The following is a 15,000-nucleotide window of genomic DNA, read 5'->3' on the forward strand; positions in this document are numbered from 1 at the left end:
TGTTGTCTGATTTTGTATATTTGATATTATAGCAATTACACCACACTTTTTTGTACCAGTTAATGAGATCTGTTAGTTGGTTAGGAGAATGTGCAAAATAGCTATAATCACAATTTTTTTCCTTGCATTGTCACCAGTTTATGCTCGCCCCTGACTTCTTTTTTAATAAATTATATAAGTTGAAGGTTGTGACTTAAGATCTATAAAACCATCTTACACACTCTCTATAGAGAGGCCTCATTTATATGGTAAGGTCAGATGCCATCCATAGTTATTTAGCTGAGATAAATTTTATATTTATCTTGCATGAGTTTTTTTTTTTTTTTAAGATGGTCCTTTTAATATGTGAAATTTGGATACAAGTGATACAAATAGAAATCATATTGCATTGTTGGTGCAGCACAGCGAGTGGGACGCACCAGCTGTGTCTGAAATAGGCCCTGCAGGCAAGCCAACTTGCACACTCACTGGAGCAGAGGCCAAGCACTCACCAAATTCTGCTATAGGTAATTTTGATTAAAAAGCATGAGATGTATATTCGAAAGCCAGTAGTCATGTGAATGCTGCTCTTCATACATGATAAAAAAATGTATGTATATGATTAATTATGTGATTCAAGGGACCTCACTCAGATGGCACCAGGCGTCTTCACTTAGGCAATGTTTGCTGCCTTGGTAGTGTAATAGGGTCAGGTCATTTCTGTACGATAAGTTCATATGGAAATGCAAAATTTGATGGAAAAGTTGCTGGTGGGATAGGGCCTTCAGGCATGCCCACAAGATTGGGCATGGAGTCAGATCACTATCAAATCTAACTGATCATTCTGGCAATCCTGTTCCTGCAGAACCTCATTCAACCCTTGATACTTGTACCGGAACTGTCTCTCTCTCCCCAGCAAACTGCCCAATCGATACTAAAGATTGGTCAGACTTATGGAGAAGACTTATTAGGATGCCTCAAAGACCAAGATGTGAACTCAGTACATTGCTACACTATTCCTCATAGAGGTCCATGAAAGAAACCGATCAACATTGCCAAAATTACTTTCCATACACATGACCTTCCCTTACGTATCTACATTGGTGGACAATCCCTCCCTGTTCGACCATACCAACCCCCTCCCCATCAATGTCAAAACTGTTGCTTTGAACATCCTGCCAAACACTGCTGTTCCACAGTCCGATGCCCTCTATGTGCCCAACTCGTTCATAACCGATCAAACTGCTCTGCACAAATACGTACATGTGCTAACTGCGTTGGTCCCCATAATGTATTTTATAGAGGCTGTCCCAATTACAAGTTTGAATCTGAAGTAGCAACTCTCAGATACAAAAATGGTCTCACTCTACGTGAAGCCAGACAGGAAGCATGCCGACAAGGTTTCTCTCATACTCCATACTCTAGTAACATCGCTCGCTCTGCCCCTCCCCCTCCACCCCAAGATGTCCCCACTTCTACATTCTACCTCCCTCAGACCAATTCTTTTGCCACTCTAATTCCAGACACCCCAATCTCAACTACAGCTCCAATCTCAACTACAGCCCCAACACCATCCCCTCTTCCTCCCCACACTACCCGCAGTAGACAGACTAAACGTTCTACCCCTTCTTCCCCTACCGCACACTTACCTCCACCTACCTTTACCTTTATTCCTCAGACACCAGTCTCCTCTTCACCCCCTCATAAGAAAACCTTTGTCCCACAAAATTCTCTGACTCCATTGCAGAAACTATGGAAGACATTCAAAGCTATATGCTCGAGACACAAATTTCCATAACTCATGCTTCCTACACAGTTGAAGTGATTGCCGATACCGATACCTCTCCTACTCATATTCCCCCTACACCCCTTCCTCCTACCCCTTCTCAACACAACCTAACCCCCTCAATTCCGTCCACCACCGATATTCATCCTCCTGATATCCATCCCCCTGATATCCATCCCCCTCTTACTCATAGCACCCCTACACCCCTACCTCCTAATCCCTCCCAAGACAACACATCCCCTTCAACTCAAACTATCCATCCTTCCGATATCCATCCTCCTACTACTAATATTCCCCCCACACCACTTCCTCCTACTCCCTCCCAACACAACCCACCCACTTCAACTCCAACTATACGCACATTCTCCCTCCCTCCATCCCCTCTATCATTTCCACTTCCTCCCGGATACACACGGGAATCATTCATGTCACGACAGTGCCCTTCCCCAGATTCCCTACCTCCTGATACCCCTCCTTTACACCCCCCCCCCGATTCCTACATTGGAATATTCACGGTTTCTGTTCTCACAGACCAGACCTACGTCATATCCTTGCTTCTTATAAGAACCTGTTCTCTTTCCTCAGATACATGAATATCCTTCCCTTGATCTAATTCCCTGACCTAAACCACCATAACCCTTTCCCTCATCAAACCCCTTACCCATCTTCAACTTTCCAACATTACTCTAGATATTTGATGCATAGCAACTATCACCTGACATCACCCTTTACTATACCTTCCTATAGTGCTATATGACCTTAGATGTTTAGCACATATATTTCGCTTTTAACCATTAACTAATTAACTAATTTGATGGAGAGAATGTGGTCTCGCCAGGATAGTCTGGAGTCGAAAATTACTCCAAGAAACTTTCCCAAAGAGCGGTATTGTAGAGGAGTGCCGTATAAGAAGAGGGGAGGTTGGGGTTTTGCACGTTTGCGTGAGAAGAGGATAGAAAGGGATTTGATGGTGGAGAAACGAAAGCCTTGATTATTGGCCCAGGAAGATGCTGATGATATTGCTGACTGAAGGAGTTGTTGGAGAGTGTGTATGGATGGACTGGAGGCATAGATGATTATGTCATCAATGTAAAGTGATGATTGGGTCCCTGGTGGTAATACTGATAATAATGTTTACAGGTATAAAAAATAAGGTAGTGCTGAGGACACTGCCTTGTGGGAAGCCTTCGATTTCAGGGTAAGAGGATGAAGTGGAAGAAACAATTTTGACTTCAAAGGTGTGATTGGAAAGGAAAGATTTAATAAATACTCTCATGTTTCCGCGTACGGCTATCATATGCTTTTTAGGTCGAAGAATACTGCTATGGTGGATTCATGGCGTGCAAATGCGGATAATATATAGGTCTCAAAATGAGCAAGGGAGTCTGCTGTACTTTGATATGACAGAATCCGAATTGTGAAGAAGAGAGAAGGGCATTTGATTCTAGATACTACATTAGTCGTAAGTTTACCATTCGCTCTAGTAGCTTGCATGAGCAGCTTGTTAGAGCGATGGAGCAGTAATCTTATTGGTGGGTACCTGACTTATTTTGTTTTAAGAATGGAAGAACAAGGGCTTCGTTCTAGTGAGGGGGGAAATATCCTGTTGTCCAAATTTGGTTATAAATCTTTAAGAGAAAGGATAAAGAGGACGATGTGAGGTGTTTGAGCATACGGTAAGTGTATACCATCAGGGCCCTCATGGGTATTGCGGCATGATTGTAAGGCAGTGTGTAATTCTGAGGAGGGAAAGGGAGTATTATATGGTTCATCTGAAGAGAGGGAAAATGTGATAGGAGTTCGTTCTTTGGTGGTCTTAATGGAAGCGATATTTAGAGAAAGATGAGAGTCGCTACTAACTTGGCTGAAATAACCACCTAGTTTATTAGCAACTTGGAGAGGATCTGATATGTGGGTATTTCTGATATAGAGGACTCGAGAGAATGTTTGCCTGATATTTTGTGAATGCGTAGCCAGATAGCTGATACAGATGTGGATGTGACTGTGGAGACGTGTGTTTTCCAGCTCGTTATTTTACTATTTCGTATTGTACATCGCAGATGGGCCAATGCTTTTTTAAAGGATATAAGAGCAGATAGTTGGTATGCAGTGTCTCGTTAATATCTGTAGGTATTCCACGCTGTACGTTTTTGACGGAGCACCTTAGTACAATCTGAGTTCCACCATGGAACCAATTTAGACGTATAACATCTAGTGGTTTGGGGAATGGCTGTGTAGGCATCTCATAAGACATGTGTTGAAAACATCTGTATTTTGTCTGAAATGGATGATAATGGAGATGGGTGAGTTATAGTAGCATGAGAAGTGAAAGTTTGCCAGTCAGCTCTATTAAAGTACCATCTTGGGGGGGTTAGGAAGTGGGATATATGAAGTAGGAGTAAGGAGGGTCGGAAAGTGGTCACTATAGGGGTATTGGTCTAGGACTGACCAATGATAGTCTAAGTGAAGAGAAGGAGAGCATAGAGAGAGGTCTAGGCATGGAAAGATTGAGTACGCATGTCAAAATGTGTGGAGCAGTCAGTGTTAAGGATAATGAGGTCAGTTGTGGAAAGGAAATAATCTAGGGATCTACAACGAGAGGTTGTGGTGGTACCACCCCAGTGTGTGACGGCAGTTGAAATCAACTGTTATAATGAAGGGTGGTTGTAGTTGAGAGAGTAAGGTTTTGAAAGCATTAATGTTAATAGAAATAGAGGGGGGGAAAGTAAACTAAAATAACTGTAATCCATTGTTGGAGAAAAATAAAAATAATAGTGCAAGGGATAGTGGTTTGGATAGAGGGTCTAGTATATGCAGTTTTTGATGAATTAGTATTGAGGATTGAGTGATAGAGTGAGGGGATAATATAAAGTGATAATTTGGAATTGGTACGGGGGGATGTGTTAAGGTGGTTTCTTGTAGACACATGATGGATGGGTTGTAGGTAGATATGAGATATCGGAGATTCTGAGAGAACGGAAGCCTCAAATGTTCCACTGTGGTAAAGCCATGATTAATCGAAGGGTGATTGCAATAGGTATGGTTGTCTTAATAGTAGGGGATTAGGTATCTAAGGGTTGAGGTAAAGGATCAGGAGTAGGTGAAGGAGCAGTGTCCTGGGGTTCAATAGGGAAGATGGGGTATTGCAATAGAAGAGATTCACGTGTGTATCCAGGGGGGAGTGGGAGGGATAGTAGGGAAGGATAGGGTTTTGATGGGGGTTTTTGGTTTAGGTGGTTGAGAGGATGTTTGTGTAGACACATGGGGTTTTTGAGGGGGGTGACTTGGGTGGTTGACAAGATGAGGTATGTTAGGAAGGGGTAGGGGGATATCAGGAGGAAGAGGATGGATGTCTGTAATCACTCTGATTGTAGGTCGAGTGGAGATAGAGGTATTAGAGGGTGATTGAGAGGGGGTGTTACTTTCTTGGGTTATGTTCAGGGAAGGTAGGGTTTTTGGTTTGGGTAAGGGTGGGGGAGTGGATAGGGTGTGTTGGGAAGGTGTAGAAGGAAGAGGGGTTGGGGGGATGTGAGGAGGGTGAGGATGGATTCCGGTAGTCACTTTGAATGCAGCTTTGAATGCTGAGAGAGACAAACTTTTTTTTGTCATAAATAGAAAGTCTCTGTCTTCAAGGGTTTCTAGAGGGGAGTTGGGTAGGGATGTTTGGGAAATGAAGGATCTTTTATGAGAAGAGTGGGTAGGTATTTGAGGATATGAAAATGTAGTTGAAGGTGTGTATGAGGTAGGTGAAGATGGGGTAGGGCATTTAGTTTGTGTACTGCAGTATGTGAGGAGTTGAGGAGTAGGTATAGGGGGTTGTAGACATTGGAGTATCTGGATTTAGGATGGAAAATGGGTTTGATTGGAAGATAGGGGTTGAGGTGGTAGGGTAAGGAGTAGGAGGAAGATGTATTGTTGAGGATGTAGAGATAGTCTGGGTAGAGGGGTGGGAGAGGGGTAGAGTATTGGATAGTACTGGAGTAGGGTCTGATCGAAAAACCTCCTGCTTCTTGCCTGGCTTCTCGTAGGGTAAGGCCGGGTTTGTATCTGAGGACTGCTACTTCCGATACAAATTTGTAGGTAGGGCAACTCCTATAAAATACATTATGCGGGCGACTACAACTGGCACATGTACGAAATTGTGCAGGGCAGTTTGCACGGTCGTGACCAGGTAGGGCACATATTGGGCTGTGGAGCAAGTGCTTTGCAGGGTGGCTGAAACGCCAGCATTTCTAGCATTGCCAGGGCGGAGGTCGATATGGTCTGACTTTAAGGGAAGGTCATGTCTACAGAAGGTAATCTTGGCAATATTTGTGTGGAACTTTCAGCAACCTTTTTGAGGGATTGTGTAGCACTGTGCTGATGTTGCATCATATTCTGTAGTAAATCTAGCATTCTTCACAATCTGACCATTCCCATTATACATAGGGCATTTATTCAGAGGAATGGGAACCATTCCTGTACAATTATTAAGGTAGGAGTGGGGTTGTACAAGGATAGGTTTACCAGTGAGGTCAGCCAGGTTCGATATTGCACGGGCTTGACTCAGATTCAACTGACATGGCGTGAGCGATCAGAATGGTTGCGGAAGTGGATCTTGCCAACTTGTTTTTGAAGGTATTTTTAGAAAAGTAAGGTATTGTCCGAGTACTGGGCTGTAAAGGGAATCAAAAAATCTATCCCATTTGGCTGGGCCAAACAGTGCATTCAAAATTGTTGTAGAGGTGGGAATTGTAGAAGGATGAGGTCGAGAGGCGGAGGGTGTGGTGTGGAAAGATGTAGTGATGTGTTATGGGGTGGGGGGCAATAGGGTTGAGTTATGAGGGTGTAGAAAAAGGTATTTGAGTAGGATATGGTGTAAATGACATTAGGGTTGAGAGAGGTGTGTTTGGAGGTTGGGTTATCAGGGTAGATGGCTCAGGATGGGTAGGTTGTTGGTAGGTGTCGATGGAGGGAGTAGAATCAGTGGTCGGAACCGTGGTCAAAGGGGAGTCAGGGGTTGGTAAATAATTGGGTGTCAGAACTAGGGAGATTTGATAAAGGGGCAAGCCATAATGCCTCTAATAGGGGTACAGAATCTTGATTACTGGCCATGGGAAGCATGAAACAAGTGGGGATGAGTAAAGGTCCACCCCTCAGAGTCCCCATGAGGTGTATGGGCTAGACAACTACCAAGGGAATACCGTGCCCGTGGCTCCCTGAGGGGGTTCACGACTGGCAGGAAGAGAGCTTCCTTTCAACACGGCATATGAAGAAAAGTCTATGCAAAATTTGTTGAGTCAGGTGCTGAGACCCAAGTTAGGGGTGATTAGGCATCAGTCTCTCCACATGAGCATGTGGATGGCCATACTAGCAGCAAAAAACTGGAAATGGATTCTTGAGTTCCTGACTCAAGAATGCATCGTCATATTTTGCAATAGGCAACATTTGGTTATTAAGCCTAGGCTTACTGGTAAAAGTTTTGGCACATGCACAAGTGCTTTATGTAGTACATCTATCAACTGTTACCAATTCTTGTACTTTGTAAATTATAGGTTGAATACAGACCTATTTAGGATGCAAGGATGTTATGTTTGGGTCTTGGGTTCACAAGATACTCTTGTTTTGGTTTGGGACAATTCACATACATTCGCAATTTTGGTTCTGATATAGGGCATGAAACTCTAGATTTCCTGTATTATTTATTATGAAAATGATTTATGACTGTACACACACTTACGCATAGCTTTAAGGAATGTTACACTTCACCCTAAACTCATTTGTGAAAATACATTCCTCATACCGGTAACACGTGAATTTGAACCCAAATAGTAATTACAAACATACTATATGGCAGCATAGTACCGAGTTACAGCTGCCAAAATGTCTGCAGTTACCGTGCTTCCTATTCAGGAAATGAAAAATGGAACATTTTCAAACATTCAAGCCTCTAACATACTTAGATGGGCACTAAAGTGAATATTCACCTAAATATGGAACACCCAGTACATTGCAAGGATGGACAAACACGCCTTACATTCAACAAATGATGCATGAAAGGGCCTGACAGTTAGGTAAGATTCATACCTCATAAATAACCCAATGCCCATATTCAGTGTATAAAGTCAAACCAAAGATTTTGGCCATATAATCAGATTTTCAACTAAAAAAATAAATGTTTACAATTCATCGTGCATCTCTTCAACTTCCCCAGCATCCTCCTCCTCCTCTTCCTCTTCCTCCAATAACTGTTCTTCTTCCTCATCTTCCTGCTCTTCAATCTCTGGTTCCTCCTCAACCTGTTCTGTCAACGACACACCAAGTGTCTGTCGCATCATCTCTTCTACAGACTTGGCAAAGTGAACGGTATCTTTCAGCATGTAACCAGACCTCAGAGTGGCTGGAAGAGAAGAAGTTTGTTAGTGTTTGGAAAATTCATGACATTTAAAAATGCTTCAGCCTTAGTAATTGGTCTTGTAAAAAAACAGCTGCCTTAATACCTAACAGTTAAATATACTAATGATTAACTTTTATTAAACAAGGTCCATCTTTGTCTTGGTACACTTGATATTTTCAAGCAATCTTTTTACTCATCAAAAGGACCACTGTAAAGGTTCTCCTCTTACCTGTATGATACATCATCAATGCAATGTTCTTTGCTTTAGCATCATTTGGGTCATCTTCAACACGTCTCAAAAGTTCCTTGACAAGTGGATGTCTAGGATTTATTTCCATGGTCTTCTTCTGGCTGAGATAATAGCTGTAAAATTGATTTTTGTTAGTAAAAAAAAAAAAAAATCTAAAAAGCCAAATAAAGAAACCTATAATCATTTTAAATATTTGTAAGTACACAAGTAAACCACCAACTCCTTAGAAGAATTCATAAACCTTTAAATTAAGACAAATGTAGTATTAAAATTAATTTGAGATGGTGAAAGGAATCTGGCAAAAATCTAATATCAAATTTACTTCACTTAAACCTATATATGCTTGCTAATTCATGCAACACTGCACATCAAACTCAAAGGTAAACACATACAAGCATAAAGTTTATAAAACTACCTTATCAGTATACGTTTCAAATAATGACAATATTTAATAGGTTTCAATCAAAAGAAAATGTATGGATGCTTAGGCACAATGCCTCTTCAAGTTGCGCACATAAACATGCAGAAAAACTAACATTATCAGGTGTTACTAGCAGATGCCTTACAATAAAAAAAGTTGATTGTTTGTCAGCTTAAAATTGTTTCTGGTCTAAGACATCCAAAAATTATATCTGAAGTTACAAATAAAATTATCTGAAGTTTCCCCAGTGTGAAAACTTTCTACTTACTCCCTCTGCACATCATTTGCCTTGGAATGCGTCTGCGAGGTTACAATACGCTGCATGTTTCCTGTCCAACCAAATTTGGAGGCAACAAGGGCACATGGGGTTTCCAACAGCCTCTCTCCAACTTCAGCTTTCATGATCTAGACAAAAAATCTAGTCAACACACATTGGGACTTTGCTTCATAGTGTTAGTAAACCCTCAACCAATCGACAAACCACAAATGCCATGCCTCCAAAACACCTTCTTGGCCTCTTACCTTCTCTCTGAACGAAGAGCAAATTCAAAGGTGAATCAAGCAAAAGGGTTCCCAGTTTTATCTGGACATGCAAGTGGAAGCAGACAAACGTGAGGGATAGAACACGTGGGGGGAAAAATCTACACCCATGCAAATAACTTACTCCCTGTGAGAATCATGAGATTTCTGATGTGCATTAGATACTGCCAGGCGCTCCATGTTGCCTGTCCACCCAAACATGCTTGCAACTAGTGCACATGGCGAGTCTGTTAAACGCTCCGAAACTACGGCCTTTAAAACCTGAGGTTATCAAGACATCTATGAATTAACAAGTTTTCCTATGCATTTCAGGACTTTTCCTTATACCCAACAGCCCCTCAAGTACTTTCTTACATAATGTCTGGGGTATTAAATTCATTCAGTTTTTCCTGTTCCAATGTTCACCAAGCATTCAAGTGAAGGTTTCCTGCAAATTCCCAAGTATCAAAAGATAGTCAAGAAACCATTCATCTAAGCTGATTGCCTTTATAGGTAGAATTAGGATATATGCACTCTAAAAGACCAAAATATGAGAAACTGCATTCACTTATAAGAAATCTGACAAGAAATTTAACCTACACTTGGATTAGTGCCAATACAAATACTTTTAAGTGAGAATGTGAATGGGAATGCATTTAATACATTTACACCATGCTTTATCCCAAATTGTCTACTGGTGACACCTTTTTTGGTTAGTACATAAAACCAGAAGATAGAAACCCCAACAAATTGCTTACAATTAGTTCCTCAAAATATTGCTAACATATATCAGTGTTTTATTTCAGTATATCATTTATCAAAATATGGAAAATTCTAAAAACTGCCTACATCATCCTTCAGAGCCTCTTCACTAAGCCACTTGGTCAGAGGCTCAAATTGCTTCTTTGTCTCCTCCAAGCGTTCCTTGGCTGCCTCCCCTTCATTGATGGTTAGGCCTTCCTTGGCTACATTCTGGAACTTTTTGCCCTCAAACTCAGGGATGGCATTTATAGCATACTCATCAATGGCCTCCGTAAGGTACAACACCTCGTAACCTTTCTTGAGAAGACGCTCAACAAATGGCGAGTTCTCAACCTGAAATCAAATTTAAAACATGACGGCCAGAACAAGTTTTTAAACAAGTACCCCATTCAACTTTTAAAAACATTTCTAGCTTTTACTTATATTACAACTTGCCTCGCTCTGACTGGCTCCAGCCATGTAATAGATGTGTTCTTGCTTCTCACTCATACGCTCAACATACTCAGCCAGGGAAGTAGCCTTATCTTTGCTTGCAGACGACAAGAATTTCAGCAGTTTTGCCAGGCGGGTACGGTTGGCCGAGTCTTCAATAACACCAAGCTTAATACTGAAAAGAAAATGCAAATCACCAAACTTTATCTTACTCAACTACCTTAAAAAGAAAGGATTTCCTGTCAGTTACCATAAATGTAATACAAATTCTAAACCAGGGATGATGGATCTTTATAGCTTACTTGGTGGAATACTCCTTCCAGAACTTCTCATATTCTTCTGGCTCCATCTTCTTGAGCATGTCCAAAGTCTTGCGGACAAGCTTCTTCTTAATGACCTTGAGGAGCTTATGCTGCTGAAGAGTTTCTCGGGATACATTAAGGGGGAGGTCATCAGAGTCCACCACACCATGGATGAAACTCAGGTAGTTTGGCATCATGTCCTACAAGAAAATATTTTTACAGTGGCTTTATAAAACAAGTGATCATTGAATATAAAAGTACATGCATTAATCCTTTGGTTAATGTTACCAAGAGCATCACAGAAAGAGCATAATGTACACTGCCATCTTATAGTGCACAAGAAATAGTCAAACTGGTACATCTGCTTCAGCTTTGTATTTACTGGAAAATGAAAAATATCCATTGCATATTACAACACCCTAACAGCAAGAGTTCTTAATATAATACTTCTAGAAATTGGTACAAAGTGCTAGTAATGGGGAGGGGGGTACAGGAGGCTTGTCCTCCCTGTCTTGGAAATAGAAGGTAGGAACAGTTAGGTCAGGGTTTTTGATACCCTGGTTTTGGGGACTTCAACTCTGGAGGGCACCTCACTCTTGATAAGAAATGCCAATCCTTTCACCATACCTGGAAATCATCAGTGATGAACACACGACGAACATAAAGCTTGATGTTGTCAGTCTTGGTTCCATATTTGTTGAAGGATTCCGAAGGCTGAACTTCAGGGACGAACAACAGGGACTTGAAGGTCACTTCTCCTTCAGCCACAAAGTGAGTCTTTGCCAAAGGCTCTTTGGTATCTTTGCTCAAGCTCTTGTAAAATTCGTTATACTCTGCATCTTCAATCTCGGAAGGTCTAAGGGAACAAGATTAATTTTCAGCTTTACTTCGAATCTCACTACCACATGACAAGGAAACCAAATATATGGCAAGAACTACCAAGAGGTTTTACATGCTTAACTAGTTTGGTACATTTTAAACTTACTTCCTTGTCCAAATGGGTTTAGCATCATTCACAAGATTCCAGTCCCAAGTGGTTTTTGATACTGTCTTTGTCTTTGGCTTTTCTTCCTTCTCTTCTTCCACCTTACCCTCTTCATCCTCTTCAACCTGCAATGATTATTCACATAGTACTTGTCTTCAACCAATACAATTGTATGAACTTGTCTTCAACCAATACAATTGTATGAACATAACTGTATAGTATGAAATATCCCAACCCCAACCTTTAATTAGCTATATATTCCAATCACATAGCATTAAAGATGTTGAGAAAGAATTTCTCCAGTTCTCATATGTACACTACCTTGTCCTCATCAGATTCAGCTTCAGCTTCAGCCTCATCTTCATCTAAAGGCTCCTCTACCTCCTCTGTCTTTGACTCCCACAGGTAAATGGGGAAGTTAATGAACTGGGAATACTTCCTCACCAAGCTCTTTACAGTGTCAACCTCCAAGAAGTCATAGGCCTCTTCCTTCAAATGCAGAGAGACTGTGGTACCTGAAGGAAAAAGAAAATTGATACAAGCATTCTTTGCTTTGTTTATACAGTTAACATGTAACAGTCAATATATAAATCTTACTTCCATATCACTTCAAATAAGTTACCTCGCTTTAGGGTGTCTCCACGAGGATCTTCAACAACAGAGAACTCAGCAGAGTCAGATTCCCACACATGCTGTTCATCAGCATTGTTTTTACTTGTAACAACCACTCTGTCAGCTACAAGGAAGGCCGAGTAGAAGCCAACACCAAATTGCCCAATTAGGTCACTTGTCTGAAAAATCAATATCTTCAAGTAAAAAGGAAGAATGACAAGATATGATTAAATGATTACCCTTGAATCCAGGTGACAACCAGAAAATTTAGCTGAAGGCCAAGTGACATGAATATGCCATCATGGAAAAATTTGACCAGGCCAGGGTGACCAGAATTCACCACAAGTGCACAAAGATAACGGAAGGAGATTAAGATTTAATGACCATTTAATAGGGGTCACTTGCATCATTTTGTGCCAAAATGGGCAGCAAGGCACCCAGATCCAATGGGTTAAGCTATGTTAAGGGCAAATTTTTTTAATTTGGCTTGAAAAACAACGGACTACATTCACAATTGAAAAGTTCAACAACATAATACATGTCTATTTTAGTCCTTACTTTATACACATTAACATTAACAAAAAATATTTATGACTGAATATACCTCATCTGCATTATCAGACTCCTGTAGTTTTGAGAAAAATTCTGAAGTTCCAGATTTAGCAATTGTTCCAAGGTTATTGACTAAATCTGCCTTTGTCATGCCAATACCACTGTCCGTAATATGAAGTATATGGTTGTCCTGCAAAGAAAGATCTTCGTTAGAAAACTTTATAATCTTTATAACTTGCACAGGTCTTTCAGTGTTATGTTAAATGTGCTAAAATCATTGATGCACAAATGACATACCTTGTCTGCTTTTATTCTGATGGCCAACTCTGGATTAGTACTCAGCTGATCCTTGTCTGTCAGTGACAGCAGACGGATTTTGTCAAGTGCATCAGAGGCATTGCTGATCAACTCCCTCAAGAAGATCTGAAAGGAATAATCTATGAAATTGACACCCAAAAAAGACAAGTAAAACCTCATTACAGTAGTTATGATTGTCAAATTCAATAAATATCCCTCAATTAGGTTTTTCTTACCTCCTTGTTTCTGTACAGAGAATTGATAATAAGCTTCATCATCCTGTTGACTTCTGCTTGGAAAGCATGCTTTTCTGCTTTCTCCCGCATTTCTTTGATCTGAAAGACATCTTTTATTAAGCTCTGAACACCACAAACCTTTTGCTCTTGTTTCAAATCCAGCCTAATGATACCCTATTTTAAAGTGTTCAAAAAGATGTAAACCTAAGTATAAAGTATCACCATACAAATTCTTATTTTAAACTTACTGAACAGAAGTAACAAAACCTATAATCAACCTAATTATCTTACTGAATTTATAAGCAGCAATACACAAATTCCATTTCATTGATTTAGATTAAGTGTACATGAATTTAATCTTAGCGCAAATTTGTCATACCTTCAACCTAATTTACATGAATTTTCATTAATTTCCCCTTAAATCATCCAATCTAGTCCAACAGGTGTTTAAACCACACTTAAGCCTGAATGTACCCAGAATGCACACCTGTCCTTACACCAGACTACACTATATACCTATCACATCCATTTCACACAACACCCATTACTATGCACCACTCCTAATATCTCACCTGTGCTACATTGAGTCCGTCCAGCTTGATGGCCTCCTCTTCACGGGCCACTACATTATCATCAGTACGGGAGCCTTCCACTTCAGCCCCAAGATCAGCTTCAACTGTGCCTGGACTCTCCACATCCTCGGCTCTTGTTCCTCCTAGTAAGCAATGCGTGCAGGGTCATAAGTGAGGTCATATGCCAAGCATTCCAAAGAATATGGCAGCCACAATAGCAAACAATTAGATTATGGGAAATATCTAGGTTAATGTTATTGGGAGCAAACACTCAGAGCATAAGAAACTACAACAAACAGCTGAAGCAGCCTTATTTACCCACAAAATTACAAAATGTTTTCTGCATATCACCGCTCAGACTCCGTCCACAACATCCTCACATAGCCATAGTTCTTAATGTTCTTAGCACAAAGAGCTAATAAAGGGTGGGTATATGGTGGGCTTGTCCCCACATCTCACAATTATATAGAAGGTAGGAAGGAGGTTTCGGGTTTTGGATTCATATACCCTGGTTTTGGGACAATCTCTGGAGCTTGCGCCACTCTCGGTAACAAACACTATTTTGGCAAGTCTTACCAAGAGCAATGCACCCTCCAGAGGCAAATCTGAAATCTAGGGCATCATGAAAACTCAAAAACCCAACATAACGTTCTACCTTCGATCTATTCCTAGACAGGGGAGCTCACAATTTGTTCCAACTTACAGAAAAACATTATGATCTCCGGCTCTGAGGGTGTTGTGGATTTTGTCAGGTAATATTCTGAGAATATTTTTATTTCACAATAAATGTGGCCTCTGCAGCTGTAAAATCTTAAACTATATTTGTGCTCTGTAAGATAATGGTGTCCATTTCCCTGTCACAGGTAACATTATACCAATTAGGACAATCACTTTGTAAACATTACCAATACTTTTGCAA

General features: G+C 40.7%; 2 protein-coding genes across 3 annotated transcripts in view; one reads left to right on the forward strand and one right to left on the reverse strand.

The window, feature by feature from the left end:
* Positions 1 to 184, forward strand: part of Nmdmc (NAD-dependent methylenetetrahydrofolate dehydrogenase) — a 15,479-nt gene extending 15,295 nt beyond the window's left edge. The window contains exon 8 of the mRNA XM_070136181.1: positions 1 to 184. This exon is cut by the window's left edge and continues 777 nt beyond it. The gene's annotated coding sequence lies outside the window, so the exon portion shown is untranslated.
* A 7,249-nt stretch (positions 185 to 7,433) lies between these two features.
* Gp93 (heat shock protein 90 Gp93) overlaps positions 7,434 to 15,000 on the reverse strand; it is an 8,387-nt gene continuing 820 nt past the window's right edge. The window contains exons 2-15 of one of the 2 annotated variants that reach the window (XM_070136180.1): positions 14,082 to 14,224; positions 13,510 to 13,608; positions 13,274 to 13,399; positions 13,029 to 13,166; positions 12,435 to 12,603; positions 12,134 to 12,327; positions 11,813 to 11,937; positions 11,455 to 11,683; positions 10,828 to 11,027; positions 10,529 to 10,700; positions 10,181 to 10,426; positions 9,081 to 9,217; positions 8,371 to 8,504; positions 7,434 to 8,144 (exon numbers count right to left, since the gene is read on the reverse strand). In XM_070136180.1, the coding sequence (XP_069992281.1) occupies positions 7,924 to 8,144; positions 8,371 to 8,504; positions 9,081 to 9,217; positions 10,181 to 10,426; positions 10,529 to 10,700; positions 10,828 to 11,027; positions 11,455 to 11,683; positions 11,813 to 11,937; positions 12,134 to 12,327; positions 12,435 to 12,603; positions 13,029 to 13,166; positions 13,274 to 13,399; positions 13,510 to 13,608; positions 14,082 to 14,224 (2,333 nt within the window). In that variant the 3' untranslated portion in view covers positions 7,434 to 7,923. Of the gene's footprint in view, positions 8,145 to 8,370; positions 8,505 to 9,080; positions 9,218 to 9,476; positions 9,614 to 10,180; positions 10,427 to 10,528; positions 10,701 to 10,827; positions 11,028 to 11,454; positions 11,684 to 11,812; positions 11,938 to 12,133; positions 12,328 to 12,434; positions 12,604 to 13,028; positions 13,167 to 13,273; positions 13,400 to 13,509; positions 13,609 to 14,081; positions 14,225 to 15,000 lie in introns of both variants that reach the window. The other variant, XM_027377823.2, reaches the window with a different exon arrangement.

This window comes from Penaeus vannamei, chromosome 21, assembly GCF_042767895.1.
Source record: "Penaeus vannamei isolate JL-2024 chromosome 21, ASM4276789v1, whole genome shotgun sequence".
Lineage (NCBI taxonomy): Eukaryota > Metazoa > Arthropoda > Malacostraca > Decapoda > Penaeidae > Penaeus > Penaeus vannamei.